The sequence below is a fragment of the Pelodiscus sinensis genome, chromosome 19 (assembly GCF_049634645.1).
Source record: "Pelodiscus sinensis isolate JC-2024 chromosome 19, ASM4963464v1, whole genome shotgun sequence".
NCBI classification, from domain to species: Eukaryota; Metazoa; Chordata; order Testudines; family Trionychidae; genus Pelodiscus; species Pelodiscus sinensis.
In genome coordinates this window covers 28,959,172-28,972,219 of record NC_134729.1, presented here as the reverse complement: position 1 = coordinate 28,972,219, position 13,048 = coordinate 28,959,172, and the positions used below count along the sequence as shown (strand labels likewise).

General features: G+C 57.0%; 2 protein-coding genes across 5 annotated transcripts in view; both read right to left on the bottom strand.

The window, feature by feature from the left end:
* Positions 1–1,251, bottom strand: part of LOC102444310 (unconventional myosin-Vb-like) — a 59,957-nt gene extending 58,706 nt beyond the window's left edge. For 3 of the 4 annotated variants that reach the window (XM_075903258.1, XM_075903259.1, XM_075903261.1), the window contains exon 1: positions 1,115–1,250. In XM_075903258.1, coding sequence (XP_075759373.1) covers positions 1,115–1,141 — 27 coding nt within the window. In that variant the 5' untranslated portion in view covers positions 1,142–1,250. Of the gene's footprint in view, positions 1–1,114 lie in introns of all 4 variants that reach the window. The other variant, XM_075903260.1, reaches the window with a different exon arrangement.
* Positions 1,252–9,175: 7,924 nt separating this feature from the next.
* The window catches only part of MEX3D (mex-3 RNA binding family member D), a 33,264-nt gene continuing 29,391 nt past the window's right edge, over positions 9,176–13,048 (bottom strand). The window contains exon 2 of the mRNA XM_075903262.1: positions 9,176–11,431. Coding sequence (XP_075759377.1) covers positions 10,158–11,431 — 1,274 coding nt within the window. The 3' untranslated portion in view covers positions 9,176–10,157. The remainder of the gene's footprint in view (positions 11,432–13,048) is intronic.

The window sequence follows — 13,048 nt, the reverse complement described above, 5'->3', positions numbered from 1 at the left end:
ATAAGAATTCATGAGGTTAATCGACTGTTCAGCTCGCTGATATTTAACATCCCCAGCAAGGCCCCAGCTGTGTTTCCATATCACACAAAGAGAGCTGTGGACAAGCTGGGAAGAGCCCAGAGGAGAGCAACCAAGACGACCAAGGTAGGACACCTGACCTCAGAGCAGAGGGTAAATGTTTGGCCTTTCCAGGGGGCTGCATGGGGAACCTGAAAACAACCATCAAAAAACGTACGGGGTGTTAACGACAACAATCGAGTGCTCACCTCATCCACTGAAATTAGAGCAATTAGCAATTGGCTTAGTTTGCCACAGTGACGAAGGTTTCCCCAGTATCTGAAGGGCAGCAAGACCCCAGAACAGGTTCATTTGGCCCAGTGACAGCACAAGGGGCTGAGCTGGACAGCCGGGGGAAGGTTTTTAAATGACTTTTACTGATCCGGGGACCAGGAGCAAGGCCCCATAAGGGGCAGGGCTGGGGGCCAACCTCCCCTCACCAGCCCTTCAGGGCCCATGTCACCTGGCACTCCAGCAGCAGCTTAGAGAGCCCAAGGATCCAGCCGTCGGGCCCCAGGGCAACTGCCCACGTCTCCCCATCAGCAGCCCCAGAGGGGGCGGGGAGGGCAGCGCCTGTGTATGGTGCAATCCCGGTGGCTCTTCCCGCGTGTATCAGCCCCCTGCCACCGGCCCCGCTGTCCCAGGAGCAGGGGAAGCGCCGCCCGCTCCGGGGTCCAGACGCTCCGCAGCGCGGCGGGGAACGCAGCCGCCCAGTCACCGCGCAGCGCGACTGCCCCGCGGCCACGGTTAAGCGCGCAGCCTTCGGCCTCCCATCGACGCCTACGCAGCCACGTGCACGGCCCGGGTTTGGGGATCCCGCTCCCATTTCGGGCGCACCGTACGGGCAGCAGCGCAGCCAAAGCCTCTCGCCGCCGACGCGCTGAAAATCGGCCCCGCGCGGGCGCAGCGCCTCGCCGCGCCTGGCTCTGCGCGTCTTGCAGCGCCGCCGGCTCTCCCGGGGGGCCCAGCCCTGCCCACAGCCCAGCTCAGAAGCAGCCTGCTCCGGCCCGTGCGGCGGAGGCGCCGCGCTCTGCATCGCTGCGCGACTTGCGCCTACCTGCGCGTACAGCTCCTCTGCGGCCATGGCGAAGGGGGCTGGGAGCGGGGCCAGGCCTGCAGCGGCGCTGCCCAGGGTGCTTATGGGCGGCTGGAGCCCGCCTGCACCTGGGATCAATCGCCAATTAACCGCCCCGGGGGGCCTGCTCCGTGCGCCCAGCAACCGCGGGGATGGGCTCTGCAGGGCCCAGGCATCGTGGCTGGGGGAGGGTGCAGGGCCCGGTAGGGGCATCGCGGCCAGGAGTCCTGCGCTGCCAAGGTGCCATGAGCACATGCCCAGGCCTCGGCCCACGTCTGGCCTCCGCTGGTGCCAGATGCAGGTGGGGAGACTCCAGCAGCAGAGGCTGCCCTTGGGGTCTGATTCCAGTGATTTGCATCCCTGGATCTTTCATTGGCAACTGAGGCAGGGCCCCTTGCGCCGGCTGCTGCACAGACCAGAGAACCCCAGGCAGCTAGTCCTGCACCAGGCCCGGTGCAAGAGCTGGAGGAAGCAAACCCGGCGGGTGGGCAGGGTTCCCTGTAATCCAGGTGCTTGTGCATCCGCTCAGGAGATTCCAATACTGCCCAGCTGATGAGCACAGCACCCACAGCCAGGTTTGGGTTTCTGCTGGTGGTGCACATGTGCTCATGACTTGGTGCATGTACAATTTATTCCACACCTGGGTAGAAAAGAGTAGAGGGAACATTGGGTGTGGGGCTCCCAGGCCAACAAGGCAGAATGGGAATTATTAGCCGCAGAGCAGCCTGCCCCTGACCACAGGTGAAAACAAGGGGAGGCCTGAGGGGTTAGCTGGCAGCAAGGGGAATGCAGTCAAGGCGCATGTTCAGGGGGTGTCATCACAGAGGATGGCTCTCAGGGCAGAAGGAAGCACAAGGCCAGCCTAGCTGATCTGAGCCCTTCGCAGCCTGTACTGTAACTCACTCTGGGAGACAGAGCAGGGCTGTTATTGCCAGGGCACAGAGGGGAAACTGAGGCACCGAGCAGCTAAGTGACTTCCCCAACGGCACACAAGGAGTTGGGCTTGCCCCCAGGTCATCCAAGTCCTAGGATCTGCCTTACCACGGGGCTGGCCTTCTGCTCCCGTCTTTCTGCATAATGCAAAACTGCTCTTAGCACTGTCGTAATAACAACAACGTGGCCCCACTTCCACCTGATTTTGGAGAACTAGGTGGCCTTGTGCTGAGTGAGTGTCACCCGCAGAACACTGTTGTCATTTACAGGAACAATCCTGATGCCTCCAGCCCAGCTAGGGGCAGCTGAGGCTAGCGATTGGGCTGCACGAGCATCCCTCCTTCATCTCCATGGGCCTCAAGATTGTTATTACCAAGACGGTCTCCCGGCCCAGGGTGGTTTTGCCAATGGCGCTAGCGTAGCTAGAATTGGCAGGCGGGGCTGATTGGTAGGGTTACTAGATGGTTTTAAAAAAATACTGGACACACTTAATCTCAGATCGGGGGGGGGGGGGGTGAGGGCGGCTAGGAGGAGATCGGGTAGGGGGGAACCGGCTGCCGGGAAGCAGGGCTGGAGGGTAGGGGGGAGTGGGGCTGGCCGGGGGAGATCGGGGAGGGGGACACCGGCCAGCGGGAAGCAGGGCTGGCCAGGAGCAGGGTTGGCTGGGGGGGGAACCGGCCACAGGGGGAGTGGGAGGGGGAACCAACTGGCGGGGAGCAGGGCTGGCTGGGAGCGGGGTTGGCTGGGGGGGAACCGGCCACTGGGGATCGAGGCTGGTCACGGGGGGAGTGAGAGGGGGAACCAAGTGGCGGGGAGCAGGGCTGGCCCGGGCGCACGCAGATCCCCGGATGCTGCTGGTCCCACGCACAGTCCTGGCAGAGTGCATGGGCTATTCCATCCTGCCCTGCCCCGCTTTCCTTTTTTCTGCCTCGTAGTTGCATACTGCCTGGCTGGTAGACATGCTCACGTAGTGTGGGCTTGTCTACCAGCCAGGCACTACACAACTACATACTGATACTCAACATGAGAATAATAAAAACTCAATTAGAAAATACTGGACATTTCTATGTCCGGTAGTTTCTCTATTTGTTTTCCAGACAGAAAACTCAAATACCAGACTGTCCGGTTGAAAACTGGACACCTGGCAACCCTGCTGATTGGGCTGTGCCAGGGCTTTGGATGCAGAGGGAGCACACAGCTCTCACAGCCAACGTTGTGTGCAATCAGCACGCGCCTCACTTCATGTGCCCTGGCTTTACATGCATGTCACTTTAGGAAAAAAACCTACGTGGATGGAAAATGGTGGAATCTGGCAACCCTGCGCGTAAGCAACTGTAAGCAAAATGCGTTGTGGGCCACACACACAGCACCAATGGGCCAAATTCGGGCCACGAGTTGCCCACCACTGCTCCAGCTCATGCCCCGGCCACCCCTCACTGTCCCCCACTGGGTTGGCTGTTTCTTTGATTGCCCTCTCCCTTCCTCTCTGGTCTCAGTGGCTCAGAATAATTTGGGCCTGGAAGTTATATAAGGCAAATGCTCCATTAATCCAGCATGCTCGGAAGGATTAGTGCAACATAATAATGGGAGAGATTAAAACGTTGCCTTTTTATGTGAACAAATTCTGCAACATGAAACCCATAAAGACATTTTTGGATGCAAAAATAATGAAGCTCTAATTGCCCGGGGGCTGTCAGCAGCATGTGCCTCATTAATAAATCGTGTAGGCAGGTTTGCACCATGCATCCCCGGTAGTCACAGACTGAAACACCATTAATAGCAGCATTTTCAGTGAGGGAGAAAAGGAAAGGGGTGAAAACAACACCCGCGGGTTGTGTCACACTTTCCAATAACTAAAAAAGCTTGGTAAAATTTAGCACTGGTAAAAAACGATTGTCTATGCAGAGACACTTGGGAAAATGCAGCGGATGAGTTAAACTGTGTGATGCCCCCTTTGTGGAGACTCGTATTCGGAGTGAAAGTGGCTTTCGTTCAGCTGATCTTAATTTGCTTCCAAAGTTAATTAAGCTAAACCAAATCTAGGCCCCTTTAAAGGAGTGTGTCCACATAGGAATTTCATGCATTTTAATGAATCCACTTTAAACATCCAGATTCATTTTCCTGCATGTTCCTGTGTAAATAAACCCAGTGACGAGCCCTACAGGTAAATCCTGGGCCAGAGCAGCGACACCGGGACAGGAGTCCCCCTCCCACAGGACAACTCAGTTCCATGACGTTCTCTGTGCTGGACAAATGCAGACAGCTCCTGCCCCAGAGCGCACGCGCTGACCTGGGGGAGGGGGTGAAGGAGGTTCTGCCTCGCTGGCCCATGCAGACCCTGGCCTCTGGTGAGGCGGAAAGCAAAGGGGAGCGACCGTGCTCATGGCGTTACAGGTCCTTAGGCCTCACCTAGCACCCTGGGAAATCAATGCGCCATTGGCCACGGGGAGGCTGGGCTGGGGTGCCCGCCGGGATGCAGTTATTACGTGGATTCCAGACTGACTTGGCGCATGCAGGCTTCCTGAGGGCAGGAACATCCAGCCCTGCGCTTGCGCCAGGAACGAGAGGCTCTAGTGCTCATGGCCAGGCCCCTGAGCCAGCCAGGACTCTGCCCTGAGGAACAGGGGGCTCCGGAGGAGCTTCACAGTATTAACACCCTTCCCCAGAAGCAATTTCTCCCCCGGGGCCTGGCCTCGTTTGAGTCAGTGGGGACTTGGCAGGAGCAAGGGCTGTGTCTCAGGCCAGGCCAGCTGCCCGGCTCTCTGTCCATCTGCCCCCCTCGTAGCCGCATTGTCCTGGCTCACGCAGGCAGCTGCACTGCCGTCCTTAGGCAGGACTCGGGGACCAACAGGAGCTGCCCGGTCTCCCCAGTTGCCCTCACGCCCCTGGTTCTGGGCAGCCTCCCTCGCCAGGGGCCTGCACTCTGCCACCCGCCAGTGGCTTTGTGTGCTGCCCTTCCCATCCATGCACCAAGGAGTCTGAGCTCCCTGTCCCCCATACCAAGCTAATTCCTGCTTTCTCTTGCAGGGTTTTCAGCTCATTTGTGCCTGGGCAGGGCTGAAAGGGGAGGGGGGGGCTGGGAAATGTTAATTTTTGCCATTAGCTGGTCCTTGTAGAGTTACAGACCTAGTGGAAGTTGCTGGGTTTGCTAAGCAGCTGCCAGGGGCTCTGGCCATTTTCTCCTTTCGGCGTCTCTGATTTTCACCAGAATCACTAGGCTGACACCCACCCAGGCCGAGACCGTTCCCTGGAAACGTGGCAGCGCTGTGGCGGGAGGGTTGGAAAGCTCCTGGGTAGCCGACAGCCAGGCAGCCGCCGGCAGGTGGACGTAAGGGCCTTGCGCGCGCGGCGGGCTCTGAACGCCTCGTTCAGCCCATTCCGAAAGGCAGAGGGGCAGTTTTTCTAATTGCCAACTCGGGCTGCAGTGTGAGAGCCAGGCTGGGCCCTTCCCTGTCCCGGCCTCAGCCCCATGAAGGGTGCCACCGGCTGGCCAGGGCTCGGGCAGAACACACAGGGCTGGCAAGGCCCAGGTTCCACCCTGCGTTTGGAGCCGCGGCCACAATTCTCTTGCTGCTTCAGGATCCAGCCTAGCCAATGTCTAAGACTCGCAAAGGGGTTCAGGCACCCAATGCCCATGGGAGTTAAATGCCCAGTTCCTTCAGACGCCTCGCCTTCAGCTCTGCAGGGCCGACTGGAGTCAGTGGTAGCAAGACGTTACTCATGGCAGCAGGGTTTCCAAGGCCAGAGGAGAAAAGCTGCCGAGTAGGAGCCCTCTTGACAGCCACTCTCTAGCACTGTTGGCAGCATGTCAGGCGAAGGGGGGAGCCAGAGGAGGGGAGTGGGTACAATTGGCACCTCCCCCAACCATCCTTTTGCTGCATTAAAGACAGACACGATTGCTACGGCCCCGTCAGTCAGGTGCTAGGATACAAAGTGGGGATGGACCTGCTTCCACGGTGCTTTCTGATCTGCCTGATGCAGGCAGCAGCTCCTCTGGCAGGGGACTGAAGCAGCGGAGGATGGGAATGAGCAGTTTGGGGGGGGGGGGGTTAAAAGGTATAGGAAACATGGCAGCATTAAATACTGCGTGGTAGGAAGCGCAGGGCAGCCAGCATTTTGGATTGTTAGGAGGCGTGTCCGAAGTGCATTCATGTGCTGGGGTACCACCCACATCAGGCCTCGGTATTGCACGGTAACATCTTCGTGCCGGACATGCGGGTTGCAGGACGGAGCCCTGACGTCTGGTCTGTCCCCAGCTCCACCACTAACTCCCACTGTCAACCTAAGTCAGGTACTGGGCGGCTCCTCCCCCCAGATTTCCCTGGTTACTCCCTGACCCTTTTTTTTCTTTTTGCTTGACAAATTTTTCCTTTGTTTTTTTTTGGAAACCACTTGCAATCCTACAGGCGAGCTGGGCGGTCGCCTGGGGCCACCAATTGGCTAGGACCGGCCCTGCCTCACGGAAGGCTGCAAAATGGGGCGAACACTCACCTCATCCCCAGGACAGAGGCTGTGCGAGTAGATCGAGCCCTTTCACAGAAAGGCACTGGACGCAGTTCACGCGTGCACAGGCACTAGTTGCGCTATCGTTATCGTGCGGGGCGCAGGAAGGAGAGGCCGGCAGGCGCCAGGCATGTTTTGCAGGGGGGCCGACTCGCTGAGCAGAGCCTCCCTTTTGGCTAAGACTTGGTAATATTCCTGCGCCGGCCCCCCTTGTCGCAGCAGGGAAAGAAAACGTTCTTCAGGAGCCCATGGAAGCTGTGCACCCACTTTTGGAGCGAAGTTGGGCACCTGGTGGAAGCTGAACAGAAACAGGAATTGCCCCCGGATAATTCTGGGCTGGTCTCTTAGAAACACCAGGAGGCGCCGAAGGCGGGGGGAGGGGAGGGGGAGCTCTCCTGCGTACTAACATCTCCTGCACCAACGCCCTTTCCGATCCCGCACAGAAGGCTGCAGAAATAGCTGAGGCATTTCCACTGGGGGGAGTTTTCTGGTGGAAAAACGCCCTTTTCACACAAAACAATCCTGTACCTGCTGCAAGGTAACTGCTGCTCAGCAACATCAGACTCTCCCTGCCCCCCGAGGCAGCTGGTGCCCACACGCGGGCGGCCTGGCAGCTTTGCAGTAGGTAGCCAGGACCAGGATGAGGAAGAGAGATGGACAAGGCCCTTGGGAACTGCAGAGGGGGGAGGGGCTTCCCTGCTTGGCACCTGTAGAGCTTTTTGGGGCCCAATGGGTAGGCCTGGAGGACCAGCCATCATAAGCCGATTGATTCCAGGCCAGGAAGATCCAGTCAACCATCCCTCCAGGCCCAGAACGTGCTGGCTGGTGCTGCCCAGCCAAGAGGTGTTCTCTGTGCAATGAAACTACGGGGTTCGTGCCCCATTCTTACTGGTGGCTAGGATGTCACTGGATGCTTGCCAGACAACCAGTCCCCGCCCAGCCCAAGCAGCCCCTACTCACAGCAGGCCTGGTCTGGCTGGAGCATTGCGGGCGGGGGGTCGCTCCAGCTCAGCCGGGCCCCCGCCCAGGGGATCCTGTTTAAGTGGTTTACCAGCTGAATGTAACGTTGAAGGGGCTGAATGGGATTTTACAGCCCTCGTGGCCAGTAGGGAAGTCGGAGTTTAATGCCCCTTTTGGGGACTGCACAGTAGAGTCAATGTTGCATCAGGGTCAACACCATTCCCTCCCCCCAGACAAGTTGCAGGGCAGAGCTGAACACACGGCCAAGCTGGCTTTGCCATCATTCCCCACTGCTGGGAGACCCTACGATACAGCAGAGTCGGGGTTTTACAGCACTGCCAAAAGCCATTCTCCCTGGCGGGAGCCATGCTCTCACAGCCCATCCTTCCCTCCTCCAGCAAGATCGGCCTCAAGCCACTGCACCCTGTACACCCTGCCATGTCAGTGGGCAGGGAGCACGCTGGGTGCAGAGGGGTTTACAGGGATCCCCTGGGTCGGATGCATGCGAGGGCTCTCCCCACAGGCCGGAAAGCATCACTGGGCCCATCCCGGCACGAGGCACAGATGGAGGAGTTTGGTCTCTAGGCTGAAAACTGCTCCCATGTAAATGAAGACAGGTCACCAGAAGCTGGTGTGTGCAGTTAGGGGCACGAGACACTTATCGGCCTGGCTGACCACTTACAACGTGAGTCTATTCGACCAGGGAGCCACCAGCTAATCAGGGCCGCAAAGGCAGCGAGCTCACCCCCGCCACATGAAGGAACATGCTGTCTGGAGAGGCCGCCGTGAGACTAGACCAAAGAATTCACCTGGGCTGTGTCTAGACTGGCCAGTTTTTCCGGAAAATCAGCTGCTTTTCCGGAAAAACTTGCCAGCTGTCTACACTGGCCGCTTGAATTTCCACAAAAGCACTGACTTCCTACTGTCTGAAATCAGGGCTTCTTGCGGAAATATGATGCTCCTCCCGTTCGGGCAAAAGTCCCTTTTGCACAAAAGGGCCAGTGTAGACAGCTCTGATTTGTTTTCCGCCAAAAAGCCCCGATCGCAAAAATGGGGACAAAGGGGACAAATGGCTAGAATGCTCGTATGAACCAAGGGTCACACAGCTGACCTGGCTGTTCAGTGCTGCAAGAAAGGGTCGTGGCCCAAACCTTCAGACAAGACAGCATCTGGTTAGGCAAGTGTAGGCTCTAGAAGGCATATCACAAGTTTGTTTGAGACAGAAGGTTCCCGCATGCTGAGGGCAGGGGCTAGCGCCCCCGGGAAGCAGGTCTCGCACATCCAAGCATGCTAAACCACACGGCGGAAAGGCTGCCACGTCTCGGGTGAGGTACAGCAGCTGTCTAACACCCCCTAGCATTTTAAGGTTGGGAGTAGAGAAGAAGCGCTTCTGACCGCAGAAGCAGTGTTAGGTAGTTGGTGAGCAGTTTGTCAAAACTGGGATGTGGCAAAGAAAAGTCAACACGCACTGTGCTGTCTGAATGGTTTTGGAAAAACCTGAAACGGAACCTGCTGCTCTTCGAAGAACGCCACAGCAGAGAGAACGGTCGCTGTCTGGTTGCATCATGTCCGTGTTTCTCTGCTGCGCCGTGGGCAGGTAACAGTTAACAGTGAGACCTTGCAAAAAGCAGCACACCTGAGAGACAGTGTACATTCATATATAGTAAAAAGTCTTTATTAAGAAGGCTTTGACGTCAAAAAATAAAACTCTTGATACAATTTCATAACCGTCAAGTCAGCTCAGCAAATATATAATCAGTACTTTAGCCATGTAAGGTTAAAGGTCCGTTATTTTCTTTTAAAATAAAATATATTTTAGTTCTTAAAATTTATTCAATAAAGTACATATTTTCCTATAAATTCCCTACATATACATAAGAGGTAAAAAATAAAAAAATAAAACTAAAAAAAAATCCCAAAACCAAGGAGGCGATTGAAATCATCTTTTTTGTGTGACATGACATGCTTAACTGCACCCCTCTTCTTCCCTCCAGCCCCCGTCAATTCACCTGTCCTTCACGATGCATTGTGGGCAGCTTTCACATTGGCAAAATAGAAGACAAAATTGTGTTACAAAAAAAAATATATATAGATATTATTTATAGAACCATCGAGAACCGTCCAAAAATAACTACATACAAAAAACCCAAAATGTTATAATAATAATAAAATGCTTTTAAAAAAATAAAGACAACCCTTGTGTGTCCTAAAATAAAAAGTGCAACCGGACCTTTTCTTTCTGTTTATTTCACTTTGCAAACTGAATACTGTTATTTGGAAAGAACTGGTGAAGAACAGCTGCTCTTTCTCCTCCCCAGAACTCCACACCTGGGTTAAGAGTTAAAGCTATTCTGTAAACATTTGATTTTTTTCTCCCCTCTGTAATTTCACCCCCCTCGTTCCTGTCTTTTTTCCTCTGCTCCCCCCGCCCTCCCCGTGATCTTCCTCTCCAGCGTTCTATCCAGCAAGAAGCATCGTCTTTCACCCGACCCCCACCCCCGCAGCCCCAATCCCATCCCTTAAATAAAAAGGTTGATTTAAACAGTTAAAAGTTCTTAAAAAGCTGTGTTGTAGGGAGAGGGGTGAGGGTGGGGGCGGCTGCCCAGCTCATCGGACTCGGGATGGACAGCTATGAGAAGATGTGGATGGCTTGAGTGGCCGGGGTGTGGCAGGCCGGGCACTCCGGCTCGGCTTTGCCGCAGATGCGAATGGCGCACTCCATGCAGAAGAGGTTGTGGCCACAGGGCACCAGGGCGGCAATGACCTCGCTTTCGAAGCACACCATGCACTCCCGGGAGCTCTTCCGGTGCCCGTCGGAGCTGCTGGAATCTGTGGGGGAGCCGGAGGTGCCGGAGATGCTGCCGGGCAGGGAGGAGGAGGAGGAGTAGCCTGTGCTGTTGGAGAAGGAGGAGAGCGAGCCCTGGGTGGGCAGCCAAGACAAGGTGCTGACCGGGTCGCTCTGGATGCGGCGGGCGAGGGGGTGCTCCAGGGCCACGCCGCTCTCCGGCAGGGTCGGGGAATGCCGGGGCGTGGCCGTGCCGCTGATGCTGCTGTTGCGTCGCTGCGAGCCGTTGATGGAGGAGCAGCTGCTGAAGGCCTGCAGGGGGTTGGGGCGCTCCAGGGGGGACCAGATGGTGGTGGGCGTGGTGAGGTCCAGGGCCAGGAAATCGAAGCCGAAGTCACCGTCTTCGGAGCTGAGCGGCAGCGGCGCCGGGGGCTCGCTGAAGGAGAAGCCGCTGCTAGTGTTGTACGGGCTGGTGGGGCTGGCGTCAGCCACCCGGCCGCCGTAGTAGGACTCGGTGGAGGCGCTGCCCAGGGAGCTGAGGCTGTCGTGGCGAAGGCCGGCCGAGGGCCTGCGGGCGGGGTTGGGGGCTTTGGCCCACAAGCTGGCCGTGCTGCCCAGCAGGTCGAGGCAGACGTCGGTGCCGTTGGAGTGGAAGTCGTTGTCGGCGTTGATGTCGATGAAGGAGCCTGTCCTCATGGTGATGTGGGCTTCGATCTCCTCCCGGGCCCGGTCCACGTTCTCGGGCATCCCCGTCACCTCGAAGACGGGCTCTTTGTCTCGGCTGGGGGTGACGATGTACGTGTGCGTCTGCTGCTGGATCCTCTTGATGGTGGCTCCCTTGGGTCCCACCACCAGGCCCACCACCCGGTAGGGGACTCTCACCTGGATGGTGGTCTGCCCCGGCAGATTAGGGGGACCCGGCACGGTGCCCGTCAGCCCGTTGACCTTGTTGCGTGTTGCTCGAATCATGGAGAAGTGTTCGGCGGCCGAGAGAATCTCCCTCTTGGCCATTTCCACATCCTCTTTCCTCCCGGTCACGATGAAGATGGGCTCCTCCCCTCTGACGGGCGTCTTGATGTAGGTGTTGGTTTTAGCACGCAGGGCTTTGATCTTACAGCCTGGGATGGAGGGAGACAGAAAAGCGACACCCGTTAAGTCCCGTGTGTAAGCTGGGAACCAAACGCACCTTGCTGCCCAGGTTGGAAGGAGGGCCGGGAAGCCAACAGACCTGACACGGTGCAACAGTTTCCACTGAATTCACACGCGACCACAGCAGGGAAACCTTTGGAGGGGGAGGCCTCACACGTCCCAGGCAGGAACTTACACCTGAGTGCTGGAGCACGGTAGAGCTAGCCCGAAACACGGCTGCTGGGGCAGGCCCTCTGGACCCCAACCGGGGCTCAGGGCCACCCCACAGATGGCCCCTCCCAGACAGCTCCTTAGGAAGGAGTTCAAATGCAGGAGGGGAACCAAGAGGGAACAGGGGCGTGTGCGGGCGCGCACTGCGTAGAGAGGTGGGGAAAGATGAAGAGTTACAGCAGCTGTAGGCGATGGCCTTCGCCTTGGAGAGAAGGAAACAGGCCCAAGAGTCCCTTTGTCTCGGGGTGAGTTCGAGGAGGTGCAGAGAAGTGACCAGTTTGGTTTTTTAATTCCCAAGGCTTCCTCTATTGGGGCAGCTGACGCCGAGCTCGGAGAAGCACTGAGCTGAGGAAAAGAGCTCTTCCTTGCTGTCTGCACTCCAAAAGCATCCCCCCCCCCCGAGCTCACACCTCCAGCCAGAGCCCTCACACTCCTGCACCCCACCCCTCTGCCCCTCCCGCACTCAGAACCCCTTGGCCCCCACCTGGATTTTGTTATGGGCACCAACATGAAGGTGATCTGTCGCACAGCCCCTCCACAATGGTACAGGTAAGAAAATCCATTCCGCTCCGGGGTGGGAGGAGTCAGACCTGCCACCTCTCCTCGCCTCTTCTTTCTTCAGTCCCCTTGCTACCACCAGACGTGGCTCCAGTATGACCCTTCTGTCCAGACACACCCTGGGAGAGTCTTCGCTCTAGGAAGATTTCCTCCCTTCTTCCTTTGCTTTTGGTCTAAAAAATTCACGTGTGTCTGCCTCTAGGAAGAATGCAAAAAGGAGGACAGGGAAAGTGTCCCTGAGGAGCCCCGGGGAGGGGCTGTGTTAATTAGGGGGCCGGTCTGAGGACAGGCAGGGTGGTCTAGAACAGTGGTTCTTGGCCGGGGGGGGGTGGGGTGTACCCTAGAGATACGCAGGGATCTTCATCAACGCACCTGGATCTTTGCCTAGGTTTACAACAGGGCACATAAAAAGCGCTAGCAAAGTCAATACAAACTAACGTCCCGCAGACCATGACTGGCTTATGCTGCTCTAGACAATGTCTGTTTCAATGGATCGAGTCTGTAATTCTATGGCCACTTTTCAGTCACTGTGCGCGGTGACACACTCGTATTTTCACAGCTGGTTTCGTAAGCAGGTCATCTTCACAGGAGGTGAAGCTTGAGGGTCGGCAAAGACAAATCAGACCCTTAAAAGGGGCACCAGTAGCCTAGAAAGGTGGAGAGCCACCGGTCCAGTGGACGAAGCATCGGCCTGGGACTCAGAAGATCTGGGTGTTGATACCAGCCCTGCCACCAGCCTGCTGAGTGACCTTGGAGAAATCACTTCCCATGCCTCAGTTTCCCCTCCCACCTGTTGTCTATTTTGACAGCAAGCTCTT